At 38.9% G+C, this 19,036-nt stretch overlaps 1 protein-coding gene across 1 annotated transcript; it reads right to left on the minus strand.

Annotated features, from left to right (window-relative positions):
* Window positions 1-4,274: 4,274 nt before the first annotated feature.
* On the minus strand, window positions 4,275-8,146 carry LOC131219305 (UDP-glycosyltransferase 83A1-like). Its single transcript, XM_058214369.1, has 2 exons — window positions 7,620-8,146; window positions 4,275-5,553 (listed from the first exon to the last, which is right to left on the minus strand). The coding sequence occupies exons 1-2, from the start codon at window positions 8,086-8,088 to the stop codon at window positions 4,658-4,660; spliced, it is 1,365 nt and encodes a 454-aa protein (XP_058070352.1). The 5' UTR covers window positions 8,089-8,146; the 3' UTR covers window positions 4,275-4,657.
* Window positions 8,147-19,036: the final 10,890 nt, after the last annotated feature.

Below are 19,036 nucleotides of genomic sequence, written 5' to 3' on the forward strand. Positions count from 1 at the left end.
GTTGGATTAGCCAACCCCAAACTGTCAAAACCGACTGACCTTCTCTCATATTTGCTTCAGCTCACGAAGAGTAGGCTCAATTAACTCCCATCCATTGGGATGTTTGACACGATTGATCTTTATCTTTTGCAATCTTCCAGTTGCAGTCGGTTTGTACCTTGTCCTTCCAAGGGAGAATATATACCTGTACAGTAAGCAAGCTGACTAAGAGACAATGTTGATGAATATGATTTTAACATCATACATTTATCTTAATTCAAATAAGCTAAGGGCCTGTTTGGCGCGAGGGATTAGCCGGTATTAAGTGGGATGAGACTTCAAATCCTGTGGTAAGAAAAATCATTCCTTCTTTTTCATCATAAGTTTCCGGTCCTGCGCATGGAATAGGGAGGGCTCTCCGCAATCCTTTCCGCTCAACTGGGATTTTCAGAATCCATGGGATTTCCTCCTAAAAGCTTTTAAGAGGAAGTTCTTATGTTGGGAAAGGAGGTGGGGCCTACCTTGATATTTGTGAGGAATTCACTCCGTCATCTGTTTTACAGGATCATTATAAGTCATGCAACAAAAAATGAAGTAGATTTAAAACTCAAGTGGGCCACACGAGAAAACAGGGAGAGCTGAGTGACCACTATTGAAACATTCATATGGCCACAAGAGTTTTGTATCACGCTAATGCTTTCCATGTTGTCAGTTCATCCCGGCAGGAATGACCTTATAAATGGTTGGGATGACATATAAACATCAAGGTGGAGCTCGTGAAGGTTTCAACGGTAGGAAATTTTTTCCCCACTATTTCCTCTTGTATGGCCTACTTGAGTTTTGTATCCGCTTGAATTTTGGTAGCATGTCATAAATGATCTCACAAAATGGATGGACGGGGGTGGATTCCTCATGAACATCAAGGTGGCCCCAACCTTACTTTCCAATGTGGTTTTCAAATATGGTTTTCGAGATTCTTGGTTGTTTTCCATGTACTACCAAACACTACATGAATCAAAACATGTATTTAAGCCATACATCCCACATGATCAAAACACCAAAGTGAATAGGCTCATTCCCATGGCATTAAGAGACAATCCACCGATAAGTGCATTTATCAGGAAAAAAACAATTCCATCCCACTTTATACCATTTAATTCCTTGCGCCAAACACCCCCTAAATATAATCACAGGCCTTTCTTAAAAAAAAGTCAACAAAAACCCTAGTGAAGGCACCTCATTTTCTTATGAATATTGATAATTTTATTGATATGAGGCTGAACCATGAAGAATACATACACTCACATACTGCATAACATTATAGTTCAAGCCAACTACTTAGAAGCTGAGCTATAACTTTTGCTGCTAATGCCCACTTCATTACATATGATTTAGTCCTACGAAACACCTCCATTACTCAAGCTTCGATGATTCCAGAAACATATCCTGCTAATGCCCACTTCATTACATATGATTTAGTCCTACGAAACACCTCCATTACTCAAGCATTGATGATTCCAGAAACATATCTCATTCCTTTCCTTCCATATGGACTAAATCCCTGCTAATAAGCTTAACGGCCAAACTTTATACCAATTTCCCCTTGGCCCCGCCATGCTACATCAATAATCAGCAATCAATAGTACTTAGCATCGCCAATGCTACACCAAACAAAATGAAGAAACCATCCCATAGCACTTTTGCAGACGGACAAAATGAACGAAAAAGATGGTCCGCCAATTCCTCGACTTGATTACATGGTAGGTAAATATTCGGAAGAATCATCTTTCTCTTCTGGAGATTATCCATGGTTAGCACCTTTTCCTCCCCACTAGCCAAGCAAGTGTTGCAACCTTTGGTGGAGCACCATAGCCTCATATAAATGTTGCAGGACTGATCTCCTCACCAACTCTCATGTATATGTCCCTCTTTGATAGGCTTCTTTTCTTTGTTTTCCCCTCTTTTTCTTCTTTGTTATTTGTTATTTGCCCTTTGCCCTTCTTAGCCCTTTAATAATATTATTCATCTTTCAAAAAAATAAAAATAAAAACTTTGTGCAAAAACAAATGTTTCTTAGGATGGACCCATGTACAATGGAATTTATAATATGAAAAGTTTGGATCATAATCTGGAACGCAATTTGGGATGAAACATTCAGCCCCTACAATAGTCATCGTACATGGGCACCCTACCCTATCAAAATCCGTCCAGGTTCCTCGAACTTTGCCTTGTCATCTCCGGATATGAGAAGTTGGTTCCTCTACAAGCCTGTCTATCAGAATCAGTTAGTAAAAAAACCCAAGTTTGTTGGGGCTCACCATGATTTAAATATAAAATCTACTCCATGCATCAGGTTCTATACTTAATGTTAGGCCCACATGATAAAAATCAGCCCATCCACAACTTAAATAAGCCACGCAACCTGAAACAATAGAGATGAAATGCTGACCATAAGTTTGTGTGTGTCACCTAGTCTGTATCTTTCATCAAACCCATTAGAATAGGTGTAACTCACCAGGATGAAAAGAAGATACACAAATCAACCTCATTAAAAACTTAGGTGGCCCATACCTTGCAAACTTAGCAGTTTTGGTAGTAATTTTACATAATTCCCATTGGTGTGGACCACATGAGTTTTTAATCAAGGTTATCTTTTGTATGTACGGTTAAAATGATGTTTCTCACATGGATGGAGTGGAATGCACATATGCAACAAGGTGGACTCCATAATGCTTGGGTGTTTAGCATGCTTGGACAAATTTGTGCTTTGTGTGCGGACTTGGTGGGTGTATTTATCTTCAACTTGCCCTAAACCTCTTCCATCATCAAAGTTGGACGCCTAAAATATAGACTGATATAACCATCTTGTGATCCACCATGTAAATTTAGACATTTTTTTAATGATTGTCAATTATTTTTTATGGTGTGGCCCACTAATTAGTGGTTGCATAGGCCTGATTTTTCAGTGCTCCCATCACCAACGATGGGACTCACGGAATACACAGATTGGATGTCATATATAAAAATGATGGGTCCACCGTAAAAAGCACTGGACAGCCATCCAAAAACCATATGGCCCACATAATGGGTGGACCAGCTTGATTTTTGGGACATTTAGATTTCAGTGTGACAATCTTGATGGAAGAGGTTAACGCCATTAACACACTGGAGTGGGCCCCATGAGTAATACTTGTTCAGTAAGTTTGTCCATGACAACTGGTAGAAGATTGAGATTTGTAGATGGTACAATTGAAATAAATAAAAATATTAGTCTCTTCTCAAATGGTATGGGGGTATGTAAGATTATTTAGAAAAATTAGGGGTAGGCATGGAATGAAGTCTAGAAAAGTAGGTGACAAGTAAGGGAAACCATATTAGTCTTGAGGCCCCATGTTTGGTTGCCACTTAAAATTGAGTTAATCTCATTTTAGTTAATATCAACTACATCTTGAAGATCATTGTTTCTATAAATAAATGTTGGTCATTTTAAGAACAGATTATCTACCCCTGGAGGCATGACATTTGGTGTGTCTAGGTTGTATGCAACACAGTGGCATATTTGTATGATGATCTGAACCATTCATCCTGTGGACTCGTCCATCGATTGACCACAACCAAAATTTTCTTTGATTATACTATCTTAACAATCTAATGAATGGGCATTTTTTCACTTAATAGGAACCATTGATTATTTTTGTGTTTTCATCTTCATTTGTATTCCACCAAGTACACATCTAATACTGTCTAAACACTGTTTTTTTCGACTGTGAACCAATCACTGTTAGAACAATGAAAAAGTCAGTTTCAATCTAATCCATGTGTGACATATATTCAAAGTGACATGGAGGGATGGAAAACACTATGGAATCTGCTCTCTCTCTAACAATGAAAAAGTCAGTTTCAATCTAATCCATGTGTGACATATATTCAAAGTGACATGGAGGGATGGAAAACACTATGGAATCTGCTCTCTCTCTAACAATGAAAAAGTCAGTTTCAATCTAATCCATGTGTGACATATATTCAAAGTGACATGGAGGGATGGAAAACACTATGGAATCTGCTCTCTCTCTCTCTCTCTCTCTCTCTCTTTCTCTCTCTCTCTCTGTCTTTTTTTTTTTTTTTTTTTCTTTTAAATTTTAGACACGCACACACTCACGCCGTAGTGGGATTTCACCACCTATGGGTACTCGAACCCTCAACCAGGTGTTGAAACTCCCGAGATGAACTGATTTTTAAGTGGCAACCAAACAGGCCCTAAGGCATTGATATTCCACTGAAGTGTCTGAATAGATATGTCCTTGTGATTTGATCGCCTCAGCTTGAAGAAATAGAAGTACATACACCAAGCCATCAATCATTCATGTTTCTTATGATGTAAGAACTAAAGGAGTGATTGAACAAGTGATTCATGGGGCAACATGCCAATGTAGTACGTGTGTGAGATCTTGGTCATTCATCAGGTGAGGCCAACGTGAATATGCTCAAGAGTACTTAAAAATCAAGAAGGTTCACTCATTGAATGGACCACACATGTAAGTTGAATGTACGAATGTAGACTGTTTGGTCATCTTTTTCAATTCTTCTCGCCCAACCGACGAGTGAGCTAGCTTGATTCTATGGCCAGGGCATGTTCATGGCTGCTCCCAACTAAAGAATGACCTGCATATTGCTCACCCTAGCACTTCTCTAACTTCATTTCTTCAATGAAGTTATTGAAATTCTTCGACGAAGATCCTCCTCCACCGACACTCTTTCTAGCCATCACCTTGAGCTCCAAAGACCTTGCTCTTATCCCCTTATCACCAAGCAATTCCTCCAGCTTTGCCTTGATCTCTTCTTTCGTAATGATCTCACCGGAATCAGGTTTCAGTCCTAAGCCAACCTTCCAAACATCAGAAATATATGTCCGGTTAACGAACTGGTCTACAAAGTAAGGCCAGCATAGGAAAGGAACTCCATTGCTCAGCCCCTCCATGGTTGAGTTCCACCCGCAATGGGTTAAGAAGCATGCGATCGACGGGTGTGCCAGCACCTTCTGCTGAGGTGACCAACCTACAATCCTCCCACGGTTTGCCACTCTGGCTTCAAAGCCATCTGGGTAGGCATCCGACAATCCATCTGTGAGGTCTGGCCGCACAACCCATAGAAACGGATGGCCGGAAAGTTCAAGTGCAAGTGCCAGCTCTTGGAACTGGCGTCGGTCGAAGATAGTGAAGCTGCCAAAGGCAATGTAGATGACTGAGTGGGCAGGTTGTTGGTCGAGCCAACTTAGGCAAGTGGAGTCCTCTTGCCAGAAGTTGCCTTCAAGCTGACCAGGCCGGCCTCCTGCAAGCAATGGTCCAATGGGCAGGATGTTTGGAGCCGAGTCGCAAGCTGATGGTTCCATCTCATAGAATGAGTTGCAAAGAATCCAATTATCTAATTTGATGGCTTGATTGATATGGTTCAAGCATCGGAAGAAGGAACATTGTGCGGTGGGGTCCTCCCCAATGTGAAGCCAGAAGAAATGAGCCGTGTTCATTGCAGGTAAAGTAGGGGATAGATCGATTATCTGCTCCTTCAAAGGAAATCCTGTAAAGATGTTCAGTCATTGTTATCTTCCATTAACACATGGCAGGATGACTCACCATCTTCCCTACTGTGTATGGTTAGTTGTTGAAATACATGGATCAGAATGATTCTAGCCATCTGATTAGTGGATATCAGAGCAATGATAGGACCCAAAAATGATTAATGATAAAATATTCAGTGGGTGAAATTGTAACTGATATCTAGGATGTTCTAACAGGTGCATTTTAAAAACATATACCATCCATGTTAAGCCCCAATACAATGATGAACCTGATTGATACATCATCCTATCAGTTGGGCCATGGAGAAGCTGATTTTTCTAGCTCCACCGTATCATCTTCACCAGACTATAGTGCAGAAGGACTCAATAATTAAATGAGAGTTCCAGTAGGTTGGCCCCACCATGAGGGTCACCTGGTACAAAAATCAGCCCTATCGACTCATCAGGTGGGCCACACAATAGAAAATAATGCATAGTCAGTAACAAATAGCAAAATACAAGTGTGGTCCACTCAGAAAGTCAATAACACCTATTTTTGCACAAAGCGATAAACATGGTGGGGCCAGTCTATTGGATACGGTGGATATCACTCTCAAATGAAAGGTTAGAAGTTATCCACTGGGTGCATGCACCGTAACTACAGTCCAGCCCGTTGGACTTAGAGACCTATTAAACACAGCATGACAAATTACCTTCTCTGCTTACAAACATACACAAATTTCCCACAACACTTGTTCTGATGAGCTCCTGCAATTTCACATTCAATTTGTTCACCAGCTGAGTTAGACAGATTTAAAGCTCAAGTGGGCCACACCATAGGAAACAGTGGGACCATTGAAATCTTCTTTGAAATTTTTTTGGATCATGACAACTCCCCAACATGCTTTGCATGGCTCCATCTCCGACAAAGGCCTTTTGGCCAATCAACTTCCATCACATCACGTTGTATCTTACTGCTTCCTGGTTGTGGTACTATCCAATCCCCACCTCGATGAATGCTAGTAAAATTTTATAGACATCCCCTCCCCACTATTTTCTAGAATCTGGCCTATTTGAGTTTTGGGTTTACTTGATTTTTGAGCTAACACCTTAACATGAACGGATGCAATTGATAATTGGAATTTAGATCAATATAATTTTTTTTTTTTTTTGTTTTGTTTTTGCATAATCTCCCTGAGTCAGAGTACTTCATCTACATCTTTTGAGCATGCGTGGGGATACGGACCATACATCCAACGTGTTTATGATTGAATGAACTAGAATTAAAGTACTGATTGGACGATCCAACCCATTTGATCAATACAAATGGACCCACAAAAAAAAGAAAAAAGAAGCATTGTTCACATTCACAGAAAACAATTTCATTGGGTGTATGGTCAGGATGTTTTCTAAAAGCAGTTTTTTTAATTTTTTAATTTTAATTTTAATTTTTTTAAAAGATTAGTTCCCAAATCATTACTGGCACCCAAGGGATGACCCTTTCATATCCTATCCATGAATGCCATCTGTCAGGCAAATGAACTGTTGAACCAACATCTCCCATGCTCTCAGAGGCGTTGTATCTTCCACAATTAAAGTCAAATTCACGAGGGTTTGTATCGACCAAACCACTTAGACATCAGTGACTCAGTCCGAGTCTAAACGAGGTAATCGAGTCAACTCAATCAATGAGCAAAGTTAATGAGTGTGTTTGTCTTTTGACCAAGTTAGACATCCACAGCTTCCTTATTGTAAACTCAGCTCAAAATCTCATTGGTTTGGATTCGAGTTTTAGAACTGTGGTCATTTGGACAGGATTTCATAAATTCCTTTTATCCAATATTGGAAATTCTTTAAGGGTATGTGTGTGGTTGCACTAAATTTCATGAAATATCACGAAATCTTGCACCAAATTAGTCTGATTAATAACAAAATTTCATGATACTAGATGCAACCAAACACACCCTAAAACTCGATAATCGATAATTATCTTAACTATCAATAAATAAATGTAAGAAGTAAGTTAAAAACTATCAACAAATGAATTTTTGAGTCGACTCACTGAGTTTTTATACTATGGTCTTACCGTCGGTATCAATTACTCCATCTTCGATCAGCTTAGGAATGTGTAAGATTAAGGCCAAGAGGCCGACCGATGTGGGCCAATACGCAGCTCCTCGAATCCCCATCGTCCTTCCTACTTCCAAAGCCCATGACATGCTTGCATCCGCGATGATGCATGTGATCTTATCGTCATCCGATTCATTGACATCACGTATCATTTCTTCTAAAGCTCGAGGCATTACACGAAAAATACCGTCGCATAGCTTGCCAACCTCGTTGCGATCTTCGTCAGGTGCCATCCCGTCTGGGATTGCGACAAGACGAATATGGCTGTGATCACTGCTCGCAGCCACGACACGGGAGTGATTGAACTCTGTGTTAACGAATGTAATCTTGAACCCGCGGTCGATCAAGCGATAGGAAAGCTCCATGAAAGGTTTGACATGACCTTGTGCCGGGAACGGTATGAGCAGGGCGTGTGGCTTTTCCATCTAAACCTATGTGAGTAGAATGCTTCTCTATTTTCTCTAAGCTACTTATATTAAAATGGATCATGTAATGACATGGTTTTCTTTCGTAAATGATGGCAGGAAAACTTCCACTAACCAGATCCACGTGGGGGACAGACTAATAAGGGTTAGACTCGAGTGGTATTGGTGGGCGGCTTCCGTGGATTGGGGATCCACATGGTGGGTGTATCCCTGACTGTGGGGCCCACCTTGATGTATGTGTCTTACATTCACACCGTCCATCTGTTATTACAGATCAGTTTAGGGCACATTCCCAAAAAATTAAGCAGATCTAAATCTTAGGATGACCAGACTATAGAAATAGTGGTGAGTTAATACCCACCATTAAAAAATTATTTGGGGCCACCGGAATGTTTATTTTCCATCCAACCTGTTGATAAGGTCATAAAGAGATGAATAAAGGGGCCACATAAATATAAGCTTGATCCAAAACTTTTATGCTCCACAAGAAGTTTTTAATGGTCATTTACCACTGTTTCTTCTGGCATGGTCCACCTACATTATGGATCTCCTTCATTTTTGGGACTGTGCCCTAATATGATCCATCAAAACAGGTGAACGGCATGGATATAAGAATTTTCTTTTTTTACGGTGGGCCCCACAGTCGAGGATTCACCCACCTGGAGCCCGGGATGTACTTAAGCCGCGTTCATGGTATTGTGGTGAGTCAGTTTCATACGTAACTAAAATACAGGTATATCATTCCAAATTGTGGGTCCCATTGCAGAGCATATAAAAATAAAATAAAAATGAAAGGTCCCAGGTCTACCAACCGTGCATGTGAGATATAACCTTTTCAATATATTAATATATTGACCCTGGTATAAAACACACTTGGTTGAAAAATGATGCCTACATTAGCAGTATATCCTTTAGAATATATTAGAGGATGAGGCGTCGCCGATAGAGTACTGAAGTAGAGGAGCTGATGTGGATGGACATCAGGTTCATTGGACCCATTTTTTGATACATTACAAGTGTAGGAGGGGCATGACCGCACCTTGACCACCGGTCTATGGGGCAGATTTTACACCCTATCGCACGGGTATTTTAGTTTTAGGTATCTTTTTGTTCTTTTTATTGTTTTTAAGGATTTTAGTGCACCTTTTAGTTTTAGGGCTTCAAATAAAAAGAAGACGATTCGTACATTTTCCTATCTGAATATTCCCTTTTGGTTTGAACGAAAAAGGTATGAATCATTTTCATTTTCTTTGATACCCTTAATATAATCCATATTCTCTTTCCTCTCAAATACATCTCCTCTTTATATCTTTCGTTCCTCTCTGTATATTGTCTTTTGGCTTGAACGAAAAATAGGGATAACTAGTTAGGAGAATCGGATCCAAACTTAACTGTGGACTAGCTTATGCTAGATATGGGATATCCTCATATCCCTAGGTTCTCCATTTTTTACTGTTTGTGTGATTTTATGCTAAAGGATGTGATTCTGACGGAATGATTTCATTTTTGTGAGATTTTCTTAATTCCATTGATTGAAAATAATTATTTAAATCTCTTCAACCTAATAATACATGCATTTAGAGTTAGGCCATCACATGTTCCTGCATAAAAAAACAATTATCTACTTATCAGGTGGGCCACACTATAGAAAAAAGCTTTTTGCCATTGATAAATGACATATACAAGTGTGGTCCACTTGATGAATTGATATGTCTGATTAAGGATTTGGCACACACTTGAAAGGTTTGAAGTTATTTACTGGTTGGATGATAATTTACGGTCCAAACGGTGGTTAGAGGAAATTCTCGTGGTGGAAGCTATGTGGGGTCCACAGATATGTCGGTGATAAATCCACTATGCACATCGGTTTTGCAAGACCACATTAGGATACGAGATTAAAAATGCAGATTTAAAACTCAGCTGAGCTACACCAAATGAAACAGTGAGATCGGAAAGGTCCACTGTTGAAAACTTCCTAGAGTCGACCATAATGTCTACATGCCATCCAAAGCATTTATAAGGTTACTACTGCTTACATGAACTGTAGTCAAATATTATCTTGATACAAAACTTTCATAGACCCATAAAATTCTCATGGTGGATATTCAATCCGCACTATTTTGTATGGTGTGGTCCACCTGAGTCTTGACTCTGCTCGATTTATCTTAATGTGGTCTTGAGAAACTGATGGACATAGTGGATTTGTCACGGGCATCTCTATGGGGCCCACATATCTCCCAATCACCGCAAAGCAATTGGCCTTTGTCCCTAGCATGCGATTTAGTTCAGATGAGTGGTCAAAAGTGTAACGCCCTGAAATTCGGGGGTCGAGCATAACTCCGCTCCCGAGTTCCAAAACATCACTTATGCAACATAATTAATGAGAGATGTATGTTGACTGTATTAGTGCATAAACATGGGATAGATTAAGCCAAAACGCAGATATGATTCAGGGATAAGTGAATAAGGCAAGCGGAAGACTTATAGTAAAATATGTGTACAAGTGTAAGTCCCTGAATTACATATACAACCAGATCGTGTAAAAGTGTTATTTATCAAAATTATAAGTACAAGTTACATCATTTCAGTTCCCAAAATAGTAATCCCATAGATCCCGCGCAACAGACCGAGGCTCGCTAGAACCCGTCTGAAAACTGCATATAGGAGAAGGCAGCCTCGTCGTCATCCAGCTCCCGCTCTGCCTCAGACGTCACATCCACATCTGCAACATCAGGGCCTAAGACAGAGTCTGGTAGGTGTGCAACACCACCTTAGAAACGTGGGAGTGAGTGATCAACTCAGTGGAACAATAAGGCACTGGTTAACATGTTATCAGTTCAATCAAACAGTAATGATAAAGCAGGACAAGGAAATAAATCCTAAGTACTCTTGTTAATGCAGGTATGAATGCAATATGATGCGTGCCCTCACGCGTACACCCTCAGCGTCTTCATCTTACGTTACGCATGACATCGCCTCAAAGTGCGCCACATCTACAAAGCACATGCAAATGCGGTGCATGGATATGATTACCAAGTTGTTATTAGTCCAATTCATACAGCAGGATTGGGAAGCTAAGATACCTTCCTCATATCACCATCCAAACAGTGATCCATACTAGGGTCGTCAATCCTAGACATCTCATACGATCATATAGTTGAGGTCGTAGCAAAGGGCTCGTCACCAATCAATGCACGCCTTTCATGCCCTTACTACCACAGATCGGCTCGTCACCTCCTTGCGGTATCCAGGTATGCTCGAGGTCACTACAAAGGGCTCGTCACCAATCAATGTAGGCCGACAGCGCGAATATAGTGTCCCATACCACCATAATCGGCTCACATGTCTGGTGTGCTCACTGGTCACTACGGGGAGGCTCGTCACCCCAGCGTAGGCCGACAGCTCGACCACGGTGTCCCATACCACCATGTCCGGCTCATGAGTCTTAGCGGATCAGGTACCATGGTTATTAGGATTTCACTGGTAAGTTCGGTATCCTAGATTCAAGCAGTAGCGTCCATACATGGTTAACATACATCGGACAATCGGGTTAGTTGACGAACTCGACTAGCACGAGCGCACATTAAATTGAACGACATGGAGTGCGCAAACACTCCGCGTGGTCGAACCACTGCCGACAACTCTAATACGACTCGGGTTCGTCTAATACGTCCTACGTGGCGAAAGCAATCTCAACCACGATTCATAGGGTCAATTACCGATTTCCTGGACTAAGGCATAGTCCCAAACACATTACACTACTACAGGTATTCATATGGAATGTAAAACAGTAATGGATCGACAACTCAAGTCATGGTACATACACATCTGAAGAATATCAACTTAACATAAATGTAAGCATAGGAGATGCTTGAATTTAAATAACTTGGAATGTAACTGCAGAAGGAAATCATGCGCATCCATAGGAGTATTGAGAATCACTTCTCAACGCCCACATTTAGTGTAATCAGTTACACTTAGATCATTCATGCATTTCTACAAACACCTAGCATACATGGAACAACATACATGACGCATGTTGAAATACATGCACTTAGACAATTCCTTTTATCAAGGAGCTGTCATACATGCATCTAGCATACATACATGACAAATAATCATGGCAAACACAAGTGCGTATTTTATACGTATACGGTACTTTATAAATACACTTAGAATACACAAATCTCAATATAGCATATGCATAACAGGAAAGCGATGTAAACACAACATTTGGCATGTGAAATCTCATCCATAACAAGAATAAATCACTAACTGGGATTGAAAGCCTTGAAAACCATAACCTATACACTTAAAGTCCGCACCTTAAGCAAAGAAAGAACCGCCGAACTGATTTAGACGAGTTGTCTTCGTCAACGGCGCAAGAATACCCTAAAATAAGGATAGAAATGAGATACAACAACACCAAGTCTAATCTAAACTCTAACACAGATTAGGGTTAGTTTAACTTACCCCAAAAGAACTCAGAATCGCCAAAGGAACGATTCAAAGTGAAGATTCAAAGATGAAGAAGAACAAGGAAGAATCAAGGTGATTCACCAACCAATCTCTCTCACTAACTCTCTCTTTTCCACTCTCTTTCCAAGGTAGGGTTAGAGAAAATTCGTATGGAAATGAGAGCTAGGGCTTAAGGACTATATATAGACCTTAAAATGATGGAAATAGCCCCAGGGTCAAGGTATACTTAGGTTATAACCAAAGTACGCCTTTCTCGATCCAACGAAGCACTTCTGGTGGGCCTATAACCACGAAAGGTCGGACTTAAGCTCACTGACCATGGATCTAGGTCAGGCTGAGTTTTCATACCGACCGGCTCTTGATTAGCCGTGGCGGACCACACTCAATTCAACGGTCACGGAATCTCGATCAGTCCACAAGCACTAGGATATGCCCACCCTTCCTGATCAGAGGGTGAATTTGGGTATGAATCCAACGGTCAGATAGCTTAAAATCGTCGCGCAAGCGACACGACTCAGATTTCATATATAGCTTATTAAATTCCAACCGTTCGCACACTCTTCACTCCGCACTCACCCAAATCGACCCAGAACATCAGATCGACTTGATTTTCGAGGTGAAGACCGAGCCCCTCTCAGTGACCGCAACAGCCTAAGATCATCGCCATCAGACTTTCAACGGGCGGTCCAGGTCCGATCCAGATCTTCCAAAAATTTCCCAGAACAACTGGATTTAGCGATGGATCCCAGGTTTCAGAGTAACGTAGAGCTCACTAATCTGCACGTTTAGAGCCATGCAGATACAATTTAAAGTGATTGATGCGAATTTCACAAGCAATCGAGTAAAGCGCTAATTATCCCAAAACAACTACTTAAGGAAAGATTAGCACAAAAATTCTAAGGTCGTTACAATTTTAAAATAGCGAATAGTCAAATATGTAAATTTGATGGTCAATATTATCTTCTTAATGTAAATTAATTAAATAAATAATTAATTATTTTTGCTCCGTTGACAGTTATGCCAGATATGGACAAACCACTCTCATGTGACACTTGGTTAAGTGTGAATGGCACCTACTTGGGTGTGCAAGTGCTTATGTTTGTTAATCACGTGGGTTAGTGTGTCAATGAGTCAGTTGAGCCCTTTGGAAGTTGAAGACCGAAGATATATGAAGACTTGAAGCATCAAGGAGTGAATAAACAGATAAATTGAAGTTCCTTGGTGTAACCTAATCTTTAGAACCCTTTAGGTCCAAAATAACCTAATATTTAAATGATATACTTCAATAGAAAAACCTTATTTTATCATCTCAAATCTTATGAATCAATTTGAACTTCATCATCAAGGTTTATCGAGGTCTAGGAGATCTGTAGATTTGACTTAGGTTGAATAAAAAAGTTGAATTGATAGTCGACCATTATAGATCTGTTGGAGTACACTTTTATTACATATTTAGCATATGAATCTTTGTAAAGATTATAGGTTTTTGGTAGAAATAGAGCCCAGGTGATTCCTCACTCTTTATCCATTTGCTATAATCCAAATTAAAAAAAATGCACGTTTCTCTTATTGTGATTAATCACTCTAATGAGCATTCCAAGCTCCATATGAAGGTATGCTTGAAATCTTCTATTTTCTAGAAATTAGATACGAAACTTATATATAAATCCTTGTCTATATTCTCTGGAATACCTATCTAGGTGAATCCTCACTTGGAATCAACTAACAATATTAGTTATAGGAGATTCAACTTTTCTCCCATTACCTTGCCATCTCAATAGAAAGATCGTTATCGGTAACCGATTTAAGGAAGATGAAGAAGATCGATTTTAAAGATTGGAGGAGTGCAAGAGAAGCGGATTCAAGATTGAATACGTATCTTAAAAGAGTTACAAAGGGGCTCATCCAATCAAGTAAGGGTTATTGTTTCTATGTAGGATTGAGTATAGAGTTTGTAAACCAAATAAAAAGGTTCTTGTGTAGGACCATCGCCAACACGGGTATGTTCATGTTCCACCAATATGGGTGAGTATGTGTAGGTTCTTATGTAGGACCGCCATTGGACAAGGGTGTGTATGTGTTACGATCTCCATGGGAGCCTCCGACGACAGTGCGTGTAGGTCCATCGATTAGGACTGTAGGGGTTATTGAGGAACCGACAAAAACAATTAAGTATCTGAGGGAGCCACCAACACGAGTGAGTGCGTGTTTCACCGACACGAGTGAGTAAATGTTACACTGATATGGGTGCGTATATGTAGGTTAGTGGTGAACATCTTGAAAACTATTGTAAAGGTTGGTGGTGAACCTATTGAAAATCATTGAGATAGTGAAATCCGATACACTCGAGTTTGAGAATGTCCACTGGGAGTGGTTCGTCCACCGGGAGTAGAGCCGAACCAATATATATATTATTGTGTTTGTGATTGTTTATATGAATGCATTTCTATTCTTGCTTGTGATTGAATTTGTTTAATTCATATGGATGCATGATTAGAGTGTACGCTATACACTTAAGTTGTAGCATATACAATTGATATTTTCATATCTTATAAACTAGTTACACATATAGTTGTATCTATTGTAGTCTATTCTCTTGGACCCACATAGTTTAATTGTTTTGATTAGAAAATAATTTAGCTTAATTATTTAAATTGGTAAATATTTTAAGTGGTCCTATTCACTCCCCTTTAGGACTTAGCCACAATTTTAAGCTTTATAAGCTTCCACATCGTAGTTTCGTATTAGACAATCCATGCAATTTCAATTAGTATTGGAGTGGGTTGCTCTTTAAAGATTTAACTGTTTAGAATAAGATCTATAGGAGTATTAGAATGATGTCTAAAAATGATGAGAGTTTCGTCACACGACCACCATAGTTTGATGGGCATAAATATGCCTATTGGAAGGAAAGAATGATGATATTTCGGAGATCCCTAGACCCCATGGTTTGGGAAAGTGTAAACAAAGGTTGGCATATGCCGGTGGAGAAAATCGTGATTGACGGTATCACCATCACCACTCCCAAAGATAAGTTCAAATGAAGCATTGATGAGAGAGCTAGATATGGTTGTGACGTCAAAGCTCCCAATGTAATTTACTGTGCTATTTCCCTGATGAATTTAAACGTATTTGTATACGTGAAATAGAGAAGAAAACATGGGATATTTTAGAAACCAGCCATGAAGGAACTAAAATAATAAAATACTTTAAACTTTAGCTCTTAAATACCCAATTTGAAAATATAAAAATGAAAGAGTTTGAAACTTTCATTGAGTTTGATTTTAAATTAAATGATGTACGCAAGTCCATGTGGGGTTTATGAGAATAAGATCTGGAGGCCCATATATGTAGGAAAATCCTTAGGTCTCTCCTAGATAGATTTATCTCCAAAATAACTTTAATTGAAGAGTGTACAAACATTTATAGGATAAAAGTAGAAGAACTTGTAGGTTCCCCATGTATATTTGAACTATATTTTTGAGAAACACCCTCTAATAAGAAACACACTGTCCTAAAAGACTTCACATAATCATAGGAAAATTGAATCTAGAGAGGATAGTGATGAAGATAATGAAGATCAGGTAAAAATGATGAAAATGACAAAAGACTACATGAAATTCTTCAAGAAAAATAGAGGGAAGGGCTATGACTCAAAATGTAAATCTCTTAAATTTAAGTGTATAGGTAAATCTTCCAAAGATTTGAGAAAACCTTGATGTTACAACCGTGAGGGTTATGGTCATATTACCTCTGAATGCATTAGCAAGTCAAGATCAAAAGAAAATACTATGTCAACAAAATAGGATGATTTTGAGGAGTCTAATTGAGATTATGAGGACTCCCATAGTGATGAATGAAATTACGTGGTGGGAACATGAGTCTACCACGATGAGTTGGTGGAGCTATAAAATTAGGGTTTAAGTCTGGGGGTGTGTGTTGTTAAGATCAATTTAAGATTTTACAATTAAAATACAATTACTTACTTAAACTAATATACGAGTTTAAAATAAGAAGACAATTAACACTTAGGCTTCCAAGACATAGTGGGTCCAATCACATAGACTACAAGGGGTATGCTAATTAAGCAACTAGTTTACAGGGATAGTGAGCTTGTGTGTGCATGCTTACAAGTTAAGTGCCAAGCATACAACTCAATTTGAGCATTCATATGATCCAACTAATCGATACATAAGTATGAATAGAAGCATACGCAATTCACTATTGCAAACACAAGCATATATAATGGTTCAGTTTCCCTTCTTCACCACCGGCGGATGCACTCTTCTCGAGTGTACCGATATTCACTATCAATGGTTTTAAATCAGGTTCACCTCTAACTTGTAAATGATTTTTCCTAGGCTAACCACTAACCTACATATAAATTCCTGTGTCGGAGGCACACGTTTTCACCCGTGTCGGTGGCTCCCACAAGAGACTCTAGTTGGTTTTCTATCAGCTAACTAATAACCACTAGTGGTCATAATCCAAAGACTTGCATACACTCTCACAAGAGGCTCCCATGGAGACTAACACGTATGCATCTGTGCCCGGTGGATCACGTACACATCTGTGGTAGTGAATTCGATTTTACACAAGAGCCTAGGTCTTACATAAGAACTTATTCGAGCTTGGGTCATAAACTCTTATATTCAATCCTATATAAAGAATGGGTGTATGTGGAGCCTTACAAATGACAAGTTACTTATCAGATTGAACCCTTTTTGTTGTGCTTTTGTTATGCCACAATGAGTATGGAGACTTTGGTCTTGAGTTTCCACGTATGAGCTTAAGAGAAATGAACATGTGTTTTTATTTAGGTTCACATTTAATCCATACACATATAATCAAAGTAACATATTTTAACTTAGTGGATCTAAAGCAAGGTAGAAATAACAAAAATAAAAAATATAGGGCTAATATGCAAAGATACAATTCTAAATGTGGTGTCCATCTATATGAGAATTATACAAATCATAATAAATGCAACATGTACACCCATATGAGAATATTACAAATCATAATAAATGCACAATGTACAGAAAATACAACTACCAAGCATGAATAAGCTAGAGATCTACTGGGGTGCTTCGAGCGCATCATCATCTGGTCCTATTCTTGAATCATTTGCATATGTCCAATAGAAGGCGCCAAATGTTAATGTAGTGAAGAAATATCCCAAGATTATATTCAAAATATTTTAGTGATATGAATGTTCATGACAAATACATATTTTTACATGTAATGCTCTTAAGCATGTGACCTCTAGTGCACAACTACTACACAAGTTACACATGTTATTAACAAAATCAAGCGTAGGTAATGATGACATACTAAAATAAATACTTTTCTAATTTAGTTATTAAGTGCATTAATGTTATGAAGAGATGATGTATAATCCTCATAATCCAACACTCCCTTAAAGAAGTAACTTCAACGCTTTTTTCGTAGAATGCTAGCACTCCTTCAATAAGCGACTCCAACACCTTTTACAACCACCTATCCTAGGATATGCATGATTAGCCAAGTGATTAATAATCCTAGTCCATATAGTAGGTTGGTGCAGGTAGATACCACCATTATATCACGAGTCATTATTCAGATCAGGTAGCTCATTGCGTCATGTAGCAGCTCCTCACTAGTGTTCCTTGATCCAAATTAAGGCATCATCCGTTATATCTCATAAATCAATAATTTCTAAGGTATGACATTTTGTCCAATAATATGTAAATCAACATGGTAAGGTTCATCACCTAAATACCGAGTATGAATGATCAATTCAGAGGTGCAGGTTTGTCACTCGAAGCTAAATTAATATAACAAAAATAACTTGTTACTTAATTCCTATCACGACTAGGTCATTCGAATGGTACTTTAACAATCAACCACCGATCCAGTATTTGATGAGGGTCATTCAAACAACAATCTATCACATGTATTAATGCTCATTGGTCAATATGGGGAGGATTGTCACCCCAACATTGGCTGACAACTTGAACATGGTGTCCCATACCACCATACTTGGCTCATGAGTATTTGTAGGATCGTAATGCACTAATGATTATGTGTAGACTTAAATCAATGGTAATAGTGATATTCTAGATTTTATCGAATCTTATACAATCACCAAACATAAGAATGATTGAGCCTGCATTAGACTGATGCGATCGACTACGGAGGAACCAAGCAAATCAATATTAAGTGCAAGGCATTCCGTGTAGTTCTAACTACTGCCGATTGTCCGTGTTCAACTTTATTTGACCAAATAAGTTTGGGATTGCTACCCCAAAGTGGGTCATTTGCTTATTTAACTAATTTACAGAGCTCGATCTACCACAATAACAATTTAGATTTAATAACTACATAAGCATAATCACAAGGAAATTCAATACGAATCCAGGGTATAACAATTAAAAACATATATGAATTAGTACAATCCAACCAACACCAATACAATCCAACTTATATC

Source organism: Magnolia sinica, chromosome 11 (genome assembly GCF_029962835.1).
Source record: "Magnolia sinica isolate HGM2019 chromosome 11, MsV1, whole genome shotgun sequence".
NCBI classification, from domain to species: Eukaryota; Viridiplantae; Streptophyta; class Magnoliopsida; order Magnoliales; family Magnoliaceae; genus Magnolia; species Magnolia sinica.